The following is a 20,209-nucleotide window of genomic DNA, read 5'->3' as shown; positions in this document are numbered from 1 at the left end:
TGTACTCATCTGAAGCAGTGAAGGAAAATCCTCTTTTAAAAAAAATCTAGAAAGCAAACTCCAGAAAAATCTATGGTTAGTCTAGAACTTCAAATTCAAATATAGTATAGTTTGTTTTAATGTTTGAATGGTAACTATAGTATCTACTACATCCATTCAGAATTAATCAAACATTTCTATGGTTTAGCAGCCTAAAATCTCATAGATTTAGAGCTTAATGCAAAGCAAGAATTGAAAAGATTTTGAAGGTTCAGCATGATTTTGATCTAGTGCTGATCAAAGGAAATATGTAAGACAAAAAAGTCCCTTAGGAAATGTTACCCAGTAAGTGTCAGTTGTTCTTATTTAACTGGAATTTAAAAGCCTTGAAAAGATGAAACTGCATCAGAAATAGAATAATATTATCAGCTGAAAATGTCAACTATAGGGGACCAACCTTTGCATGTTTTCAGATACTCAGAAATCTCTCAATACTTTCTTTCCCCTCTATCCTAACTCTTATCTTTTACACCTCATCCCTTTCTGATTATCTTTTTTCCCTCCATTTTCTTTTCCTGTTCTCTCCATCATCCATATCCCCAACTCTTTTTGTCTCCCCCCCCTTGCTTCTCTCCCCTTCTTTTCTATTTAGTTTCCCTCATTCTCCAGGAGAACTGTGTGCCTTTGATCTGTTTCATACGAACTTCCAATTCATCTGCATCTTTTTTTTTTCTTCCCTTTTTTGAGACAAGGTGTGTCTTGTGTAGCTTTGGAGCCTGTCCTGATGCTGCTGTAAACCAGGCTGTCCTGCACTCACAGAGATCCGCCTGCCTCAGCCTCCCAAATGCTGGGATTAAAGCTGTGTGCCATCACCATTGTCCTCATCAGCATCATTTTGTACATAGCTGTGCTTTGTCATTTAAGTTCCTCAAAGATAATTATTTGTACATTTGCTTTGTGTACTCATTAATTTTTCCTTCACTGCACAATTATATTTTAAACTTTTAATTGAATACTCATCAGTAAAGGCAATGAGATTTGTATATCTCTTTTACTAAACTCACCATTTTGGTGTCTCTGTTACCACTTTGCTTTATAATGGTAAATTCTGCCTATGGTTACAGCATGGACTTAATTTTGACAAACCAGTTTAGTGATTTTGGTTTAGTATAAGATTCTTTTGTCATAAGCTGAGAGTACTTTGTGCATTTAGCTTTTGCATTGGAATAATCAAACGTTAGCCTAATATGCTTTACATGGTACTCTGTCAGCTAAGTTCTCTCTTCATTAACTAGTTTATTCTATGGCAAGTTGCTCAACAGATGTCTTTCTGGGGAGGACAATGAAGCCAAATGCTTGTGCAATGGTTAACATTAATTTAACTTTGATCACTTTTGTTCAGCACATCAATCTGGCATTGTGCTTTATACCAACACGGCACTATAGTCAGAACATGCTTTTTAGGCTTAGAATAGCAGAGGAATGTCATTCTCTTCAGTGCAGTTATATGAGTTAATGAAACAAGAAACTACTGTTTATTTCAGAGTAACGTATCATTGTATTTTAGAATTTAAGGAATTTCACTCAAAGTTAATTGTTTATGTGCCCACCATGTTTATGTAAGTTTCCAATGGTGGGGCAACCTCTTCACCTTTCCAACACATACACATTTTCTTTTTTGCTTTTGTTCAAAAATAGCTTGATGAACTCAGGTGTATTTAGGCACGTAAGTTTAAAGAAAGGAATTTTGTCTTGAAGTCTACAAACTCCCCATACTTTCTTTTGTGTCTTTTTTCTTTTATGAATGTAGTGTTTTGAGTTATTGAAGCACTTTTGTCCCCAATGGCACTAATACATGATTGTGACTAAATAAACTCAACTAGTGAAAGTTCTTAAATTCTGGTCCAGTTGCCTTTGGCTGAGTTGTTGGAATGGCAAGGGCTGATCAGAATTTCCAAGTTTGATGGGATGACTGTAAGAAAAATTTTTGCATGGTAGCCTGAGCATTGCTCAGACACTCTGGAGAAAAGCTGCTTTTTGAAATTGAGTGGGGTATCAAGCTGTGTCCCAAGCTCCTCAGATCTCATTTACTAATCCTCCCCCCCCCCCCCACACAGTTGTACATTAGAGATAAAAACAGATTGAGTTACATGTTTTGTTTTGTTTTTTCCTTAGTGTGTGCATAAGTTACCTTTCACTGGAGGGGTAACTTAGATGTGTTTGTGTATAATAAACAGTAACAAGATGCTGTAGCTAAACAGCATGGTACTTTACAGTTCTGCACTTTAGAAGCATGAATTAGTACTGCTTGTTGAGTAGTCATATTTAAAATCTTAGAAGATATGTACAGCATCTCAAAATCAGCCTGGATGTTAGATAGAGTATACTAGATGGACTGCCTCTTCATTATTATAATTAGCTAACTATTTTAATTGTAAATGAAGAAGGAAATAGAACTTTTGTATGTTTAGAAAAAAAATTTTAAGAATAAATTTCTAAGGAATTAAAGAAAAGTATGATCCTCTGGGGTGGTGTGGCTTTGTAGAACTCGTCTAATTGTCCAAGCTGGCCCCACTTAAGGTTCTCTGCCATACAATGGAGTATGGGAGTTGCAGGTGTGGGTCAACACCCCCAGCAAATTATAATCCTTAAGTCACTGGATAGCAGATAGTTGAACTCTCCACAACCTTGTTTTGATGACTTGACTCTTCTTCCTTTAAAGTGAAATGTACAATATTGCTGTTAGGCAAAGAAATTAGCGCTGTTTTAATTTTTTATTTGTTTGCTTGTTTTGAGACAGGATCTCACTAAGTAACTCTGGCTGTCCTGGAACTCACTATGTAGCAATTATTTTGTCTTTAGTAGAGGCTAAAATATGATATTAATGGAAACCTTAGTTTTCAATTTGGGATGATGTCAAAGAAATCACCTAACCTGCTTTATATTGTCTATGCCTTTGAAACTAAAACATAAAGTAAGTTCAGTCCCTTACTCTACTTTAACCAAAATACACTTTCTTCTCATTAATGTAGACAGAGTTTCTGTCCAGCCTGGTCCCACTGCCCTTCAGCCCCAAATAAACACAAAGAGTCTTATTATTATAAACTGTTTGGCCAATAGCTCAGGCTTCTTACTAGCTAACACTCTCTTAATTATTAACCCATAACAATTAATCTATGTGTTTCTACATGACCTTATCTTACCAGAGAACACCTGGCGCATCTTATCTTCCTGGTAGCTACATGGCGTCTCTCTGGCCGCTTCTCTTGCTTCCTCTCCCCATACTTCTCTTTGTCTGGTAGTCCTGCCTACATTTTTCTGCCTGGCTACTGGCCAATCAGTGTTTCATTCATCAACCAAATAAGAGAAACATATACAAAAGAACATCCCCCATCAAATGAAAACTTGAATCATAAAGTAGTCAGCTTTCAGTGAACCATACCTGAAGTTTCTTAATTGATCAAAAATCAGTCATGATGGGTATGGAGAGATGACTCGGTGCTTGAGAATATGTACTGCTCTTGCAGAGAGCCTGAGTTCACTTCTTAGCACCAATATGAGCGCTAACCTCTTGAAACTCCAGCTCCAGGGAATCCCATGTCTTTAATTTCTGAGTGCACCCGTACTCACATCACATGTCTACCCATACACACCCATGCATACATTAGAAAAATCACAAAAGAGTAATTTCTTCAAATATCACTTCATTGAAATTCTGCTCTTATAGTTATCATATTTTTAAACTTTTCTAAAAATTTTCTGACTTGTATTCTAAATTACTGCTTTGAAGCTAAAAGAAAATATGAAACATGTTTCATGTTAAATGAATTAAAGCTACCATGATTAAAATAATGTCAAAATCCTGTTATAATTCTATTTTTTTCTTTTTACAGGTAAAGAGAAATGTGTATGACCTTACAAGTATACCTGTTCGACATCAGTTATGGGAGGGCTGGCCAGCTTCTGCCACTGATGACTCAGTAAGTTATAATCTAGTTTATAACCTTTCTTTGTAGTATAGTTAGCTTTAAAAGCAGAATCAAATGCTTTGGAATTTTCCATTGAAAGAGTTTTTTATTTATGTCAAGTCATGTCAAAAATTTAAAAAATTAATAATTTCAACACATTAAATAACGAGTGTCATAAGCCAAGCACATTAACATTATTTTGGTAATGATTTGTATGAGTGTCAGGAACTTAATATTGCTTGATTTGACTTAAACTTTTCTCTGATGATAATATATCTAGTTATTATAAGATGTTCAAGGTGAAGAAAAAATTTTCCTAAATTGTAGATATTTCAAAATAAACCAAGCACATATACATATACACATGCATAAATACATATTTATGTATGTACTTAGTGTGTGTGTTTGTATGTTTGAATAGTCAGTTGCTTTAAAATTATTATATTTTACGCTTCATATTATAAATAGCACATAACTTTAAATAGTTCTATACATTTATTATTTTTAAAAATAAAGAAAATAATTGCTTATCACCTGATAATGATATCATTTAAAAATACTTTCTATTATAAATCTGGAAACTTTTTCTATTTCTGCCATTTATTCAGTAATTAACTCTTTTCCAAAAGAATAGATTTTCTTAAGAAGTTCACTGACTTAAAGTTTTATTTCATCTCCATATTTACTTACTGTTCTAGACAGATAACTGTCTTGTTTTGGTTTTGTTTTGTTGTTTGTTTGGTTAAAACTGTTTTTATTTATTTTTGAGAATTTCTTGCAATATATTGGAGTCTGATTTGTGTTGGCTGGCTTATGTCCTGAACATGGAGTGTGGGTGATAGACCCATGATTACTCCATTGGAGAAAACTGATTTTCCCCTTTCCAACAGCTAATGATTGTAAATATCTTCTTAACTATGGGTGGGAGTTTGTTCCCACTTTTCCTTCTCTGTACTAGGATTTTGTTTGACTTAAATTTGTGCACTAGGTAGTCCCTATGAGTTTGAATGCGTACCAGCCCTCTTGTGTCCATTGAGGTTGTCCACCACTTCTGGTTCATGTAATAATTCTATTCCCTCTTCTGCATAGACTCCTGAGCTTTGAGGGTATGGGCATGATACTGTTGTTCCCTTTAGGTTGGAGCACTCCAAAGTCTCTCTTTCTCTGCACATTGTCCAGCTGTGGATCTCTATGCTAATTACCAAATAAATACTCCAAGAAGAAGCTTCTCTGATGAGGTCTGAATGGTGTGTTGACATATGGGTGTAGCAATATGCCATTAGGATTCGGTCACTTTTTACATTATGTGTATGTGTCTATTGCTGATAAAAAACAGAAAGGAGAGGATTCATATCCCCTGGAGCCTTAATTTACAGATAGTTGTAAGCCACCCAGTGTCAGTGCTAGGAACTGAACTCAGGTCCTCTGGAAGAGCAGCAAGTACCCATAACCACTAAGCCATAACCACTAATGCTAAAGAGAATCGAGGACCTTGTAAGTATGGTATAATATTAAAATCATGATTTTAGCTAAGAATTGAATTAGTTTTTTATATTTTTTAATAAATACCATGCCAGTCTGGATAGTATTTAGTATTCTTCTGCCATTGCTACCTAACATTTTAAAACAAATTCTTTTGGTAAGACAAGATAATTCTAAGACAGTTTATTGATAAAGATGTTGTTTGGGTCTAGTTATAAGCCCCGTCCTTTGGAAAAATGCTTGAGTTTCAAAAATTTAAAAAGAATCAAAAAACAGTAGAACTCTTTTCTATTACTTGTATAACAGTATAACATTAAAATTATTGGTGATTGGCTACTGCCAAAACGAGGCTGCAGTTGTTCTTTTTTTGTAAGTTTTACTTGCTTGCTTTGGTGGTTTTTATTCAATTGTTTTTCCTGTTAGAATGTAAGAAGACATGAAAAAGTAGAAATGTTTTTAGTGTAGTTTGAAACTCATTATAAGACATAGATGTCATTATTAGAAATACATAATTTTAAGACCCACGTACATCACTAAAATTCTTAAAGCTCAGCCACTTTTCACCATTTTTATGAAGATTAATGATAACACATTTATACTGTGTGACTTACAATAGACAGTAAAGGCATCAGTCAGTCAGTATTGTACTTAAGGTAGTTCAAGTATGATAGGCAAGAATTGACTAATTTTAGCATATGAAAGAGTATCTGAAATTTGCTACAAAATTACTTTCAGAGTGAGGAATGAGTGGAAGTAGAGGGATCCAGATTATCCAGATTATCCTTCCTTTGGACAGTACTGAAACTGAGTGATATATGTGGTTGATATATTTCAAGTTTAGTATAAAGTCAGTAGTAACTAGCTGAATTTACAATAAAGACAGAAGATGATGGAGAAAGTCTTAAAATGCAAGGCTGCATAGGCTTTAGAGTACATCTATGAGCTCTAAGTTTAAATAAAATGGTTTTGACCCCACACATACAGAAATCAAGAAATAGGCCCATAAGATACAAAGTTATAGGAAAAGTAAGCAAAATAGGATCTATTCCTCTTTACTAAAATACCATATACATATGTGTCCTAATTTATTGAATTAGTTTGATAATCTTTTTTGAGACCCATGTTTTAATATGTGTGAGATTTTACTTTTAGAAAAAGTTGTAATATAATTCTAGCACTGTAGGAAAATATAAGAAGCAGGTTAAGCTGACAGTAACTGAAATGTAACACTACCTGGTGCTGTATCAGTCACAGCAAGCATGAGAGGGAATCCCCATTAAGCTTCATCCTGTTGCCTCATTATTCATGTTTGCACCTTTTCCCAAGACCCGTGAAGTGGTGCCTGCCCACACTTCCCCAGAGCAAATGTTGCCACATTGGCAGGATGTGCCTTGAGCTGCATGATTTGACACGACAAAGATGTTTAGGGCCAGGCGTGGCTTTTAACTAGTGCCACAGCAGATCTTCTAGCTCCAGTGCTTGAGTTGAGGCCAAAAAAGTCATAACAATGGTGTTTTGGAGAGAGAGTCTAGCCAAATGTCAGAAACTTTTGTTTCATTAGGACCTTAAAAACATGTAAAGCTCGTGCCTTACAAGTAATCTATTTTGTTGCAGGTGGTGTTGCTTTTATATTTACTGAAAACACTCAAGTGGAGGCATCTGCTACAAAACAAGATAGTCCTCACAGCTTAGGGCAAGAACTGGGTACAGCTGAGAAATGTCAGCTGTGTAAACAGTCTGAAATGTGTTACCAACAAAATATAATTAATTTCTTTCCAGGACAGTATGCCATAACTTAATACTTAGGATAGCTTAACATTCAGTGACAGTACCTGAAAACTTGCTTCTCACTGCCAGGCTAGAAGATGGACTACAAAGGTCACTAAAAGTGACCTTGCTTTACACTTTTGCTGCTCAGCTGCAGGAGTTTTTGTGTGGCTTTGATTATACACAGAACATACTTAGAGTGGCCTCCTCTGTGAATTTATAGAAATACTACAGACCAAGAATCTAATCAGTTTGAAGTGATTGAAAATGTTACGAACTTAAATTGCAGTAACATTGAGTTGAACTTTTAAAATGAATACATGGCATAAAAGTTTGCATCCAGGTAGTCTGGTTTTTTGTTTTTATCTCGAGGAAGGTAAGGAAGGATTATTGTATAATACTTGATTTATGTTTTTATACTGTATGAAAAATACTTGGTAGTAACAAAGGAAGGGTTTTCTTCAGCGTAATTACCATTACTTTTTGACATAGAAAACAGGACAGAGGAATGGACTTTGTGTAATTAGATTCTTGTACTGTTTTTCAGTTTTCTGCTGTTTTCCAGCTACTAAGTGATGTCAGCAATCCCTGACAACATTGTTGCCATCTCTTCAAATTTAAGACATTTCTTTGCTTATAGCGATATTATAATGGGGCACGAAATCCTGTATGTTGTCCACAATTCTTAGTTCCCTTTGTACTTTTTCATCAGAAAAATAGGTATCCACAGCTTCAGCAGTAGGAGGATGTTTTCATGCTGTGATAGTTCAACTGTGAGAACAAGGAGTTGCAAGTAGGTGAAATCTCATCTAACACATGAGCGAGGACGTGCTTGGCTTCCAAAGAGTAGAAATAAGTTTAACACTACGAATGGTGTCTAGACATTTTATTATAATGCAATTCAAATATATGCTCATTTAAAGTAATGCTTTTAGAGCAGGCAAATCATGTAGTTATAATATTTTAATACTTTATTTATTTTCCTTTTTCTCTTGAGATTACCAGTGACCCTTCATAGTTCTATCATTGACTAAGGGATATTAACTCCAAAATTTAGATATTACAGTTTAGAATCTGAAGTTAGAGGGCGTGTGTGTTGGGGTCAGGAAGCAACGTTTTCACATTAGTAATGCAAGATCACCCCAGCAAATCCAGTACACAGTGGCATCTCTATAAAAATAAAGCAAACACACACACACACACACACACACACACACACACACACACACACACACACCCTTTTAAATAGTACTAGTAAACAAAAAATCTGTGGATGAGGGAATGCCCCTTGGTTTGATCTCTGGTGGGGATCACTTGCTTCTAGGATTTCTTCCAAAAGCCTTGTAGTAAACAAGTGTCAAGTTACAGAGGTGCCTCTGCCCTTTTCTTAGGGAAGCTGCTATTCCAGTGCAGACTCTCACAACTACCATATACTTACCACATTGATGTTATTAACTAAGTAAATTTATAAGCTTCTATGCAGCCACTCTAATCCATGTCTGTAAGGTTAATATCTCTAAAGTATATCATGGAATGGCATTCAGCTTATCTTACTTATCTTCAGCAGCAATCTAATATCTTTTTTATGTATAGATTTTTATGCTGGCATTCAGAATTCTCCATTTGTTGTTCTGAAAACTTTCCATCATGGTCAAGATTAAATGGTGTGAGAGAGGAGGGGAGAAAGTATAAATTAATGAATCAGAACACAAGTGAGCAAACCCATTGAATTTCAACATTGCTAATATTTGGATAAGTTGCATAAGGTAACATATCATCTACAAAATGAAGGCAATAGTCACATCTTTGAAAGTACTTTGTGAAGGTTCAGTAGATCACATAGTGTGAAGGTTCCATTTCTGCTTGTTTTGTGTTTTAAAATAGGATCTTTTTAGAGGCCAGTCTTACTTTGACTTTATGATTGTCCTGCTTCAGCCTCTAGAGTGCTGAAATGTGGGTGTGTTCCACAATGCCCTAGTATACTGCTGCCATTTTTATAGGACAGATTAGTTACATGTATTTACCTAATGAAAAGGACATACATGGTACAGTGAAGATATTAGTAGTTAGAACTGTCAGCCCTGATTTTTCTTACCATTTGTTTTTGTCACTAATCTTTTAGCGGGACACACCCTTGCCATTTATTTACACATTGTATATAGTTAACTTTCCCCAATATGTTGGCAGGGATGTGGTTGCAAACAAAACAAAACAAAACAAAACAAAAAAACACGTCAGTACCACAGAACCTGAAATATCTATTGTAAGACCCTTTACAGTTTTTCAACCCCTTGTGTAATGTCTGGCATTTAGTAGGCATTCAACAAACATTAACTCCCTTTCCCTTGAGTAAACATCTTTATATCACTTACACACTCAGATTGAGAAGCATTCTCTGAGTAGCTTTAGGGTCATCTTATGCTATTTAAATTACTTTGTTAACCTGTCTGAGGGCAGCTGGATTTGGGCAATCTTTGGACATTTTCACTGGCTTTCTTTATTTGGTAAGGTCGTGGATAATGTTGCTTCTGAGTAGTAGTGAGACTCAGTAGCTTCAGGAGTTCATTGCCCTTGTCAACATGCAGAGTCTTTTCCAAATAACACAGCTAAAAGCTAAACAGAAGAAAGAAAAAATATGAAAGCAGTAAAAAAAAAAAAAAAAGAAAGAAAAAGAAAAACTTTGGTTTCGAAAGGCAAAAAAAAGTTTTGAAATGGTCTCTATCCTGTACATAGTAGAGCAAGAAGTTAGGAGCATGGTGACCATACTCAGTGGAAATATTTCCTAAGCAAACAGAAGGGAGAGCACAGAAGCTGGCTTCCAAAAGGAACCTCATAGGCGCTTACATCAAATTCTGAGTCCTTATTTCAGTTTTTAAACATCTCAAGCCTGCTAATGTTGCTTCTGCCTATGGAGTTTTAACTGCTCTGAGAATATTCTTCCTTGTGTAAACAAATAGAAGAAGGATAAAATATGAAACAACTGTTTCTCAGGGGTGTCTTGTGTGGGAGATTGGGTCTCACTGTGTAGCTCAAGCAGGTTTTAAGCTTTTCACTCCTTCCACCTCAGCTTCCCATGTCCTGAGGTTACAGGCATTTGCCACTGCACTAACACATCTTCTGAAGTTAGTCATCTCAGCACAGGTGGTTGAAGACTTTGAAGAAGGAACAGATTAGTTCTGTGATCGTCTTAAATTACTCCTCTAGGAAACTTCTGATCCCCCACAGCTCAATTTTGTCAGAATACTAGCCGAAAAAGTTTTGTGTAGTTTCCCAAGTCTTCAGTCAGAATATCAAGGTGCATTCACTGAGTGATGTTCCAGAAGGTGAGGAAAGAAGAGCTGCCAGGAAAAAGAACTGCGAACACTTTTGAGTGCCTACCAACCATATAGCAGGATGCTGCAGTGAATACACCGGGCATTGAGCAAATACCACCGAGAGAGTTACACCTTAGAGGAATGAGTAAAGTAGCTCAATATTAACTTGAATTTCATTTGTTAAAGCTTAAAAATAAAGCTCAAAAGGAGCAAGTTGAAGAACAGGTCAATGATGAAGATAGTCTAATATCAATCAAAAGTTTTTAGGCATATGACAAGGAAGACAGTTTGAACCATCACCAAGAAAGGCTTCAGTCAGAAGACATATGCATAGAGAAGACTTTGATAATGGAATAAACTAGTATGAACTTTCATCAGCTATTATACATACTATGAATTTGCTCAAGGATTTAAATGAAAGTAGAAAGCTAATGAGGAGAAAACAAACAAATAAAATATACTTCTAGAGATAAACAGTGCAGTATCAGAAAAGAAAAATACCATTAATTACATAGGATTAGTAGCAAGATAAAATACAGAGTGGGACAGCCACTGCAGGAGCAGTGGCATATTCTTAGAAAATTAAAAGCAGTGCCAACTACACATATTTACTTGAAAGGAGTGAAAATGTTCATTTCACAAAGATTTGTACTTAAATGCTTATTAAAGAGATTGGTGCAGTTTAAAAATCACTTTATACCAGAATAATAAAAAAAAAAGGTGTTTGAGGGCAAGAATTTATCAAAATCTACAAGACATAAAAGTGCAAACTCAATTCAACAACCTTAAGTTAAAAAAATGCCTAGACAGGGTCTATCAGTAATGGTGCCTTGCTCCAGAGAGGCTACCTAATGAAATGTTACTCTTTGTTTAGCATCCTAGGCAGTTAGAGCTAGTGATGCTGTGGTTGAGACAAGGTTTCTCTATGTAGCCCTGGCTGTCCTGGAACTAACTCTGTAGATCAGGCTGGTTTCCAACTCAAATATTCTCCTTCCTCTGCCTCTCAAGTGCTGGGATTAAAAGGGTGCACCACCATGGTCTGGCAAGTTTGCTTTCTTAAAGCTCCCAGGGCCACACCCACAGAGGCCTGGGCCCTCCCACATCAATTATCAATCAATAAAATGCCTCATAGGCTTGCCTGAAGGCCAGTCGGGTGAGGTGATTCTCTCAATTGAGGTTCCCTCTTCCCAAATGATACTAGTTTGTATTTAGTTGACAGAAGATTGGCCAGCTCAGTTCAGTAGAGATGTAAGAATATTAGAAGTGCTAGAAATGTGAGATGTTAGGGGAGAGAGGTCATATGCTATAGGTAATAGTAGAGCTGTAGGGTAATTACAGCTCCCTCCACTTGTTGGAGCCCAGGCTGTGTCACCTGAATCCCAGGTTCCAGGTATAGGACTGAAGAAAGGTTTGGTGTTTGTCCTACTGGGTTTGCTTTGATCTCATCATCCCGCCCCTCCATTGTATGCTCTGCCATTGTATGTTGGAAGTATATAACTTGATTTTCGTTAACTTGTATTTATTTTTTTAGTTATGTATTTCATTTAATACTAATGCAAGCATGTAATATGTTTGGATCCAGTTCACCCTCCATTCCCTCCCCCCAGTTCATTTTCTCCCCCACCTTTTCCCTTCTAACTTAATATTACTTGTTATTCCTTACCCTCTTAATGTGATCTGTGAAGAAATGTGACTTCCCTTGTTCCAGAAGCCAACAGTTTCCAATAGCTCTCAGATAGGCATGGATCTTCATGAGCTCCTCTGTTTCTGTTATCTAAGCTGGCATCTTGTTGCGGACTGTCTTGATCTTGTTACAGGTCTTATGCATGCAGTTTTACCTTTCCTGAGCTCATGTATGCAAGTGTTGTTATGTCTAGTGAATACTGTTTCACTATAGACATGCTCTCCCACTTTTGAGTAGTGTTGAGGATCCCAGAGACTGTATAATACAATTATGACACATTTTAAATTAAATATTTCTGTGTATGTGCACACTCAGGCAAATATTTTACATGTGACTAAGGTAACACATATGCCTCAGTGTTTGTATATCGTCAGAAACAACTTTATGGTCTCCTCTTTTAAGTTGGTTCTAGTTGTTTCTAAGTCATCTTACTGGCTCCCCAGTTCTAGTATTTTAATGCAGCTTTGAAATTATAATTCTCTTATATTCTTGGGGTTGTTTATTTTGTGGTTCTGGTTATCAGACACAAATCTCTTGCATGTCAAACACAGGCTCTACTACAGCCCTGCTCATTAATCTTATATCCCTTGGCATCATATTTGATCCAACTCAGTTTTACAACTCTAATTGTCTAATAATGATCAGTTATTCTGGAGTAGAGAAATGTGCTGAAAATGCTATAGTTCCTTTGCATTTCTAGTTGTAGTGGAACAAAAGGAAACTAGAGTACATTTTCCTGTCTTGTTAGTTAAATTGTTAATTCTTTAAGAAAAGAAACAGAAGCTCAAGATTGCCTTGATTTTCCTTTGTAAGTTGTAAGGTTAGCACTTGTATCAGAATATAAGTGAATTAGAAGTTTTCACCATGGCATATTGTTTTATTTATATGTATGTTCTTCAGTAGAAGCCATACTATTAATAAAGAGATAGAAGATAAATAGTAAAAATGTATTTTGACACAATTATTTAGGTAGTGTTCAGAAGTATTAAGACATTTACGTAATGGTATTTACTTTGTAAGGTACATTTCATATATGTGATCTCATTTGAACCAAGCAGTAGATCGTGAATAAACAATGTTTGACAGAAGTATAATACACAGTATGTTATAATTACTATTTCCCTAAATTTTGTCAGGATTGCTTCACACAACCTTTTCTTTTAACTAGCAAGCAAAGCAAACAAATAAATAACTGGTGTAGCTTCCTTTCATGAGACTATGACCTATTTGAGACAAGAAAAAGTATAAATTGTCCAGCATAGCCGGTGGCACAAAATAACAGTGAATTCTGCTCACATTCATACTTAATGTGTATTCACTTGAGTAGCAGTGAATACCTGCTGGATGAGATGCACCCCTTTCTGTTTAGAAACAGAGATTTTTCTTCTGTTCCTCAGAAAGGTCTTTTTTGGAAGCTGTTCCTGACCCTGTTCTAGAAGGTTGTTTCTAGTACATATGTGTGGCACTTAATCTTTGGCATTTGTGTTTGCAAGTTAACACGCTGTCTATTGCATTTGAACAGGTGTAACGCGTGTGATAAGATTTCTTAACAAGTCATTTTCTTGAGCAGTGGAAATATGAATGTGAAGAGTGTAGTCTATTACATTGTACTTTTAGACCCATGGGTCTTAGATATTATCAATTGCCTGTACTTCTGTGTTTGAGAAAGATAGTAAAAGACAGAATCATAACCAGTGTGGGATCTACAAAATTCTATGGGGTTTTGTGATGTGATGAAAAGGGGATGTATATACAGTTTGTTTTATTGGCTATAAATTCTTAGAAATTTTCTACTCTGAAAAGAAACCTCAAAGGCAGCACCTGTGCCTGGAAGTGGTCTTTTGAGCTCAAAGGGAGTTTATAGCAGTCAAATCAATTGCTGTTCTATGCCATGGCATTGTTTAATATTTTACATGCAGAAAATATATAGTTTTTTTAAAAAATAAGTGTCCAGAAATAATTACTGGTACTGATTCTTCCTAAAGCCAATGGAAGTCTTTTTGTTCTTTTATTGTATGTTTGTTGACAGTTATGATCAACATGGAATGAACTTCTTTTGCAGTTTATTACTTTCAAAGTACAAATTTGAATGATGTGGATTCAGATGTATAAAAGAGATAAAATTACAGACAGCTTTGAGTGGCAGTTACATATCAAACCTCACGGGAGTTTGACAGGCAACGAATATCGTTATTAGACGCTTTTTCCATAATTGCTGACATTTATCCAGTGTTTCACAGTATTTGCTAATGTATTAATGCAGTCAATCTCTGAGAGGCTGCACATGCCTTTTTAGCCCTGGCTTTTATGGGATTCTGAAATTCATAGACCCACAGATACTTATTCCCTGCTGGTTGCCGTAGTGACAGAGCTCAGAGATAAGCCAAGACAGAGCCCTTTTGTGATTGCTTTTCAGGTGACATTCAGCGGCAGCTTGAGTAGAGTGTCCTTTTATAGTTCCTGTAATTCAGAAAATGATAACAGCTTTTTGCTGCTTAGAGGAGAAGTCTGTGCACTGCTCCCAGTGGGATTTCAGTTTGCTGTGGCACTTCATACCAACACCATCCTGATAAAGTTCTTATTATTGTGGAGATTTCAAAGTGCAAGAGGACTGAATTAATTATGACAGGTTAGAAATACAGGACTTGCATTACAAATAAACTTTGAAGAACTATTACATGTTCCTCAAGCATATATAACAAGTTGATTTATATACTAATAGTGAGATAGTTAGCCACTTGCATAACAAATATACTGCCAAGTTGCTGGTTAATCACACTCGTTGTTTTGTCTTTGTGTGTAGATGTATATTATTTTAACTTGAAATCTGTTCCTTTGATTTAGAGACAGATAGCTTAAGTCATATGCTTTCTTAGTCAAGGTTGTAATCTTACTATTCTCAGCAGTAAACAAACTGAACACTTTCAAAAAATGGTGTTCAGATGAAATACTTGTGGTGAGTGGGAAGAGAACAATTCAAGACATAACTGAAGAAAATAGAGTTCTACCTAGAAAGATTATTGAGGTCATGTGAAGCCACTATTTTCCCCCATACCTTTGAAACTGGATAAGCTAGTTGTCTTGTGGAAGAACCCCAGTCACAATGAGTAAGTAGGAGAAACTTTGAGAGCTAGAAATCATGTCGGTGTAGTTAGTTGATAACGATGAAAATAGGAGCCCCACCCCTCCCCCTCCCAAAAAATCTAACCAGAAATACAAAACTCTTAAATGTCATCTCTAAATTTGAATCTAACTCATAGTTAGATAGAAAGCAAATAGAATGAACTAAATAGAGATTTTTCTGTGGATCTGAAGAGTTGAAAAACACAGAAGACACGTCTTTAACTTCTCAATTACTAATGAATCACTAAAGGTAAATGAGCATGTGCATAAGACAAAAGTGAGGGCTCAGAAGAGTGATTTGATCTTATGAAAGCTAATCAGTTATTTTGAATTGGTGAGCACTTGAAAACTTGAGATCTGATTTGTTATGTTTCTAGCCTATCAGTTTCATTTAGAGCGTTCTCTTAATCTAATTTTTGTAATTTGGATGAAAAAGAAGATAGCCTGCACACCAGTGATGAAAAATACAGAATTTAAAAATAATACATAACTGATTTTTGTTAGCACTGTGTTTCCTTCTAGTGTTCAGTGATTTTTTAAATTTATGGTTTATGTTATCAGCTTTGATATATTAAATAAAAAGAGACTGAGTTGTATTTTTGTATTGTGATGCATTTTTCAGCCTATGATTATCCATTAAATCATCTCTGAAAATTATTTATCTATTACCATGTCTTTAAGAACATCTCATTCTCAGGAGTTTAGAATTAATAGATATCAGATTGAATATTTTTTTATTGCTACTAAAACAAAACAAAGCAAACAAAATCCAACCGGTGAGGTGGTGGCTCAGTGTGTTAGAGTGCTTGCTGTGCAAACATGAAGATCTGCGCTTGAAAACCGCGTTAAAAAACCAGGCATGGGTCCTTGTGCCTCTAACTCCAGCATTCAGGGGCAGAGAGAGGTGGATTCCAGGATCACTCTGACCAGCCATCCTAGTTGAAATGCTCAACCTCAGATTGAAGCATTATTGAAGGACTCTGTCTTAAAGGTATAAGGAAAAGGGTGATAGAACTAGATAGAATGAGACACACATTTTCTCTCTGTTCCACATGGGCACATAAGATACATAAGAAAAAGAAATTGAGACTCTACATTAAAAAAATAGTTCCTATATCTATATCCAGTGAATTGATGGCCAGGGATATAATTTGGTGGTAACTTTGTCTCCCGTGCATGAAATTCTGTATTCACTTACCTGGTATCAGCAAAGTAAAACATTTTGTTACATTATACTTTCAGTAGACTTTGAGTGCCCATCCCACAATGAGGGATGCTGTCTCAGCCTGGACTCTTGTGGGAGGGCCTAGGCCCTGCCCTGCATGAAATTGCAGACTCTGGAGATCTGCCATGGAGGGCCTCACCCTCCCTGGGGATTGGAGTGGAGATTAGGTGTGGTCTAGTGGGCTTGGTGGGGAGGGCAGGGGAGGAGGGGAGGGAGAGGGAGCTGGGATTAACATGTGAAACACACTTGTTTCTAACTTAAACTAAAAAAAAAAACTCTGCAAGATAAAAAAAAATTATACTTTCAGAAAAACACAATGAAATTCATGAATGTTTAAGTTGATGAATTTTCATGAATATTCTCATATAACCAGCATTCTGGATAAGAAAGAAAGTATTCCCTTCATTCCTGAAACCTCATTCATGCCTGGTTTTGAAAACTAGTAAATGGAATCTTACAGTATACATTATTTATTTAGTTCATACCTCTCTTGATTCCTTCCTTTTTTTAACTTCACATTATTGAAATAGATCTGTATTCTTATCTATGCCCTTTTTTGTCACATTATATAACACTGTGTTTAGATATTACATAACATTTATCTTCCTTCTCTCTCTCTCTCTCTCTCTCTCTCTCTCTCTCTCTCTCTCTCTCTCTCTCTCTCTCTCTCTCTCTCTCTCTCATATTTTGGTTTTATGAGACAGGGTTTCTCTGTTTTGGAGGCTGTCGGTCCAGCCTGGCCTCGAACTCACAGAGATCTGCCTGCCTCTGCCTCCAGAGTGCTGGGATTAAAGGGGTGCGCCACCAACGCCCGGCTATCTATTCTCTTGATGCAGAGAAGGAACAGCCATTTGGCAGTTTCCAATTCTGCAATGTTTGTCATACTTGTAGTAGCTATTGACTCTTTTGAAAGCCCCTCCTTGAATTACTTCTCCTTTCATTCATTACCACACCTTCCTGCCTTACCGTTTCCATATAGATATCCAAAAAAGACATTAAATTCAAAATAATAGAATTGAATTCAATGTAATAAAAATGGAATTCATTACTACTTGGCCACATCTAGTTCTCTTCCGAAGTTCCCTTGTTGCTTAAATGATCCATTCTAATTCCATACATAAGATAGAAATCCTTAATGCATGTCCAAATTCCCATCATGCTTGTAGTTTTATTCATTTCTACTGTTTTTTTTTCATAAAGTATACTACTGATTATTGTATCTGGTTTTTTTTCCCCAGAAGTCTCCAAATTAAGCTTTTGTGTCATTCTTAATTCCTTTCACATAGTTCTTCATACAATAGAATAATGCTATTTTTTCATATATGTTCTTATTTAAATTAGAAACATGCATGCTTCAAATGTCAATCCCAGCTCTCTCTCCCACCCCTCCTCCCTTGTCCTTCCCCCATCCCCGGGCCCAATCCCCACATCATCCTTCAATAATACTATTTTAAAATCCTACTTAGTCGACCTTCCTGCTTGAATCATTTCAAGTAAGGTCTAAATTCCTTAATTTGTTGATTATGGCTTACATAATAAATCACTGTACTATTTGTTGCCTTTTGTTCTCTATTTTCTGTCATCTCCAATTTTTGTGTGTTTGTGGGGGGAAGCTATTTCTTCAGATGTTCTATCATTTGTCAGTCTTCTTCTCCATAATATCTCCTTGTAATTTTCATTAATCCTTCCAACTCAGCTATTCATTGAAATTTTGATTTCATTGTTTTTAACACAGTTGTGTTTTTATATTTATTGTGTGATTATTTCCTACTTTTAAATAATATGTCTCATTTTTTGCCCCATATTAGAGTGTATCTCTCACATTTGCTGTAAATAAAATCCAGAGTTTTGTGCAGGTTAAGCAAGTACCTGTGCAGCTGAACTATATATAGCTCTAGACTTAAAAAGCTTTTTTTGAAATGATATCACTATGGTACTCAGACTGTCTGTTAGATAGTAGGGACTTAATAAATAACTTTAATAAAAAAAATCTCTGCAAACCCTGATTTTTCATTTTTAAAATTAGTTAATATACATTTCACAAGTTAACATTTATGGAAATGTAACATACCATGAAAATGGAGAAAATTTTCATAATTATTCTGAAGAGGTAGGCTCTTGTTAGTAAAGATTTTACATATCTAAATTTTACTTTGATCTCAGAATGATGCAGACAGATGCTAGATGTATTTTGGCTCCAGTTCTAATCTTTTCAGCCTGTTGATCTGACTACCTTGTAGTTCTTTTATACCTTCCATAGTGGTAGCTCTCATCACTTTCTCCTGTTTTCATGTATCCTTTTCTTGCTTTGCTCGCTCTGTTTATCATTTTTTGTAGATTATGGAATATTTTTGCTAAATACGTTAATGACTTATTAATTACTTGCTTCAAAGCATTAGTGTTTCTCTACTGCCTTCAGTATAAGCACCCAAACTCCTAGAGCTCTGAAGTTCAGAGATACATAACTAGAACATTGTAAAGTTGTATCTCCATTAGAAATCCATTTCCAGCTTGACTACCACAAAGCCTCTTGTAGAACTTCATAGCCTTTGGTTTAGTTACACTGGCCCATTGCTGTGTGTCCTTTTATCAGTGAGGAATTTTTAAATCGAATCCCGAATTCCTGAAAATTTGAGACTACAAAATGGCATTCTCCAAACACCACATTTGCAATGAATGGATATAATCTAGCAGAGCCCTCCCATGCTGTTCACGTGACATTGCTGCTTCAAGCTCAATAGATGTATTGAGTTATTTGGTACTTGCAGTTCCGAGGAGATGAAACTCAATAAAAGCAAGGCTCCATAAAATTGGGAACTAGTAAAAATGGCATCAAGTATTAAAAGAACATGATATGGTCGTAATCTAGTAGAAGATATTAAGGGGCCCTACAGTACCAAGGTGGTATTTGATGATGGAGACAACTAGACTTTCAGGCAAGATTTGTGGGATGAAAGTAGAAGAAACTTTCAAAGTTGCCTGTCACTTGTGTACAGTTGTGCCCACCACTGTTCCCCATAAGCAGAGTTACACGATCAATGGTTTATCCCCAGGAAATTAAATTCTTCTTACAGTGTACCCTGAGAACATGGCATTTGAATAGAGATTAGCTCATTGTTATTTCCTATGCCATGTAATCTTTCTTAAATGCAAGGATCCAACTTTGGTGAATACTGCTTGAGTTGAAAAAGCTAAAAGATGTTTTATTCAGCTTCACCCATGACTGACCATGTGGTTATTGCTTTGTGTTGTTCACAGTGATACATGGTAAGTAAAAACTTAATGTTAGGAAATTACAAAAAGTCCACTTTAGACAATGTCAGTTTAACTGAGGAAGAGTCCATATGACACCATTTAGGAGATTTTTGGATTTGAGATGATAATCATTGTATTTGAGTGTGTCTTGAATGACAGACAGAATGTGGGAAAGGGATATGGTACATTGAATCCTGAAGATCCATGGAACCCTTCTATAATTCATGGTCAAGTCTTCTAAATCCTCTGATCTTTGGTTTCCTTAGTAGACAGATTAGTTTGTATTAGAGAATATGCTTAAAATAGGCGTGGTGGAGCACACATTTAATCCCAGCCATTAGGAGACAGAGGTAGACAGTTAACTTTGTGTTCCAGTTACAGGGCAGGAAGGACTATATAGGGAAACCCTGCC

At 36.0% G+C, this 20,209-nt stretch overlaps 1 protein-coding gene across 2 annotated transcripts in view; it reads left to right on the top strand.

The window, feature by feature from the left end:
* The window catches only part of Faf1 (Fas associated factor 1), a 304,225-nt gene that overhangs the window by 139,306 nt on the left and 144,710 nt on the right, over positions 1 to 20,209 (top strand). For both annotated transcript variants that reach the window (XM_040756971.1, XM_040756970.1), the window contains exon 8: positions 3,873 to 3,959. In XM_040756971.1, coding sequence (XP_040612905.1) covers positions 3,873 to 3,959 — 87 coding nt within the window. The remainder of the gene's footprint in view (positions 1 to 3,872; positions 3,960 to 20,209) is intronic.

The sequence above is a fragment of the Mesocricetus auratus genome, unplaced genomic scaffold, assembly GCF_017639785.1.
Source record: "Mesocricetus auratus isolate SY011 unplaced genomic scaffold, BCM_Maur_2.0 Super-Scaffold_100014, whole genome shotgun sequence".
NCBI lineage: Eukaryota > Metazoa > Chordata > Mammalia > Rodentia > Cricetidae > Mesocricetus > Mesocricetus auratus.
The sequence above is the reverse complement of the archived record's forward strand: the minus strand, read 5'-3'. Positions and strand labels throughout refer to the sequence as shown.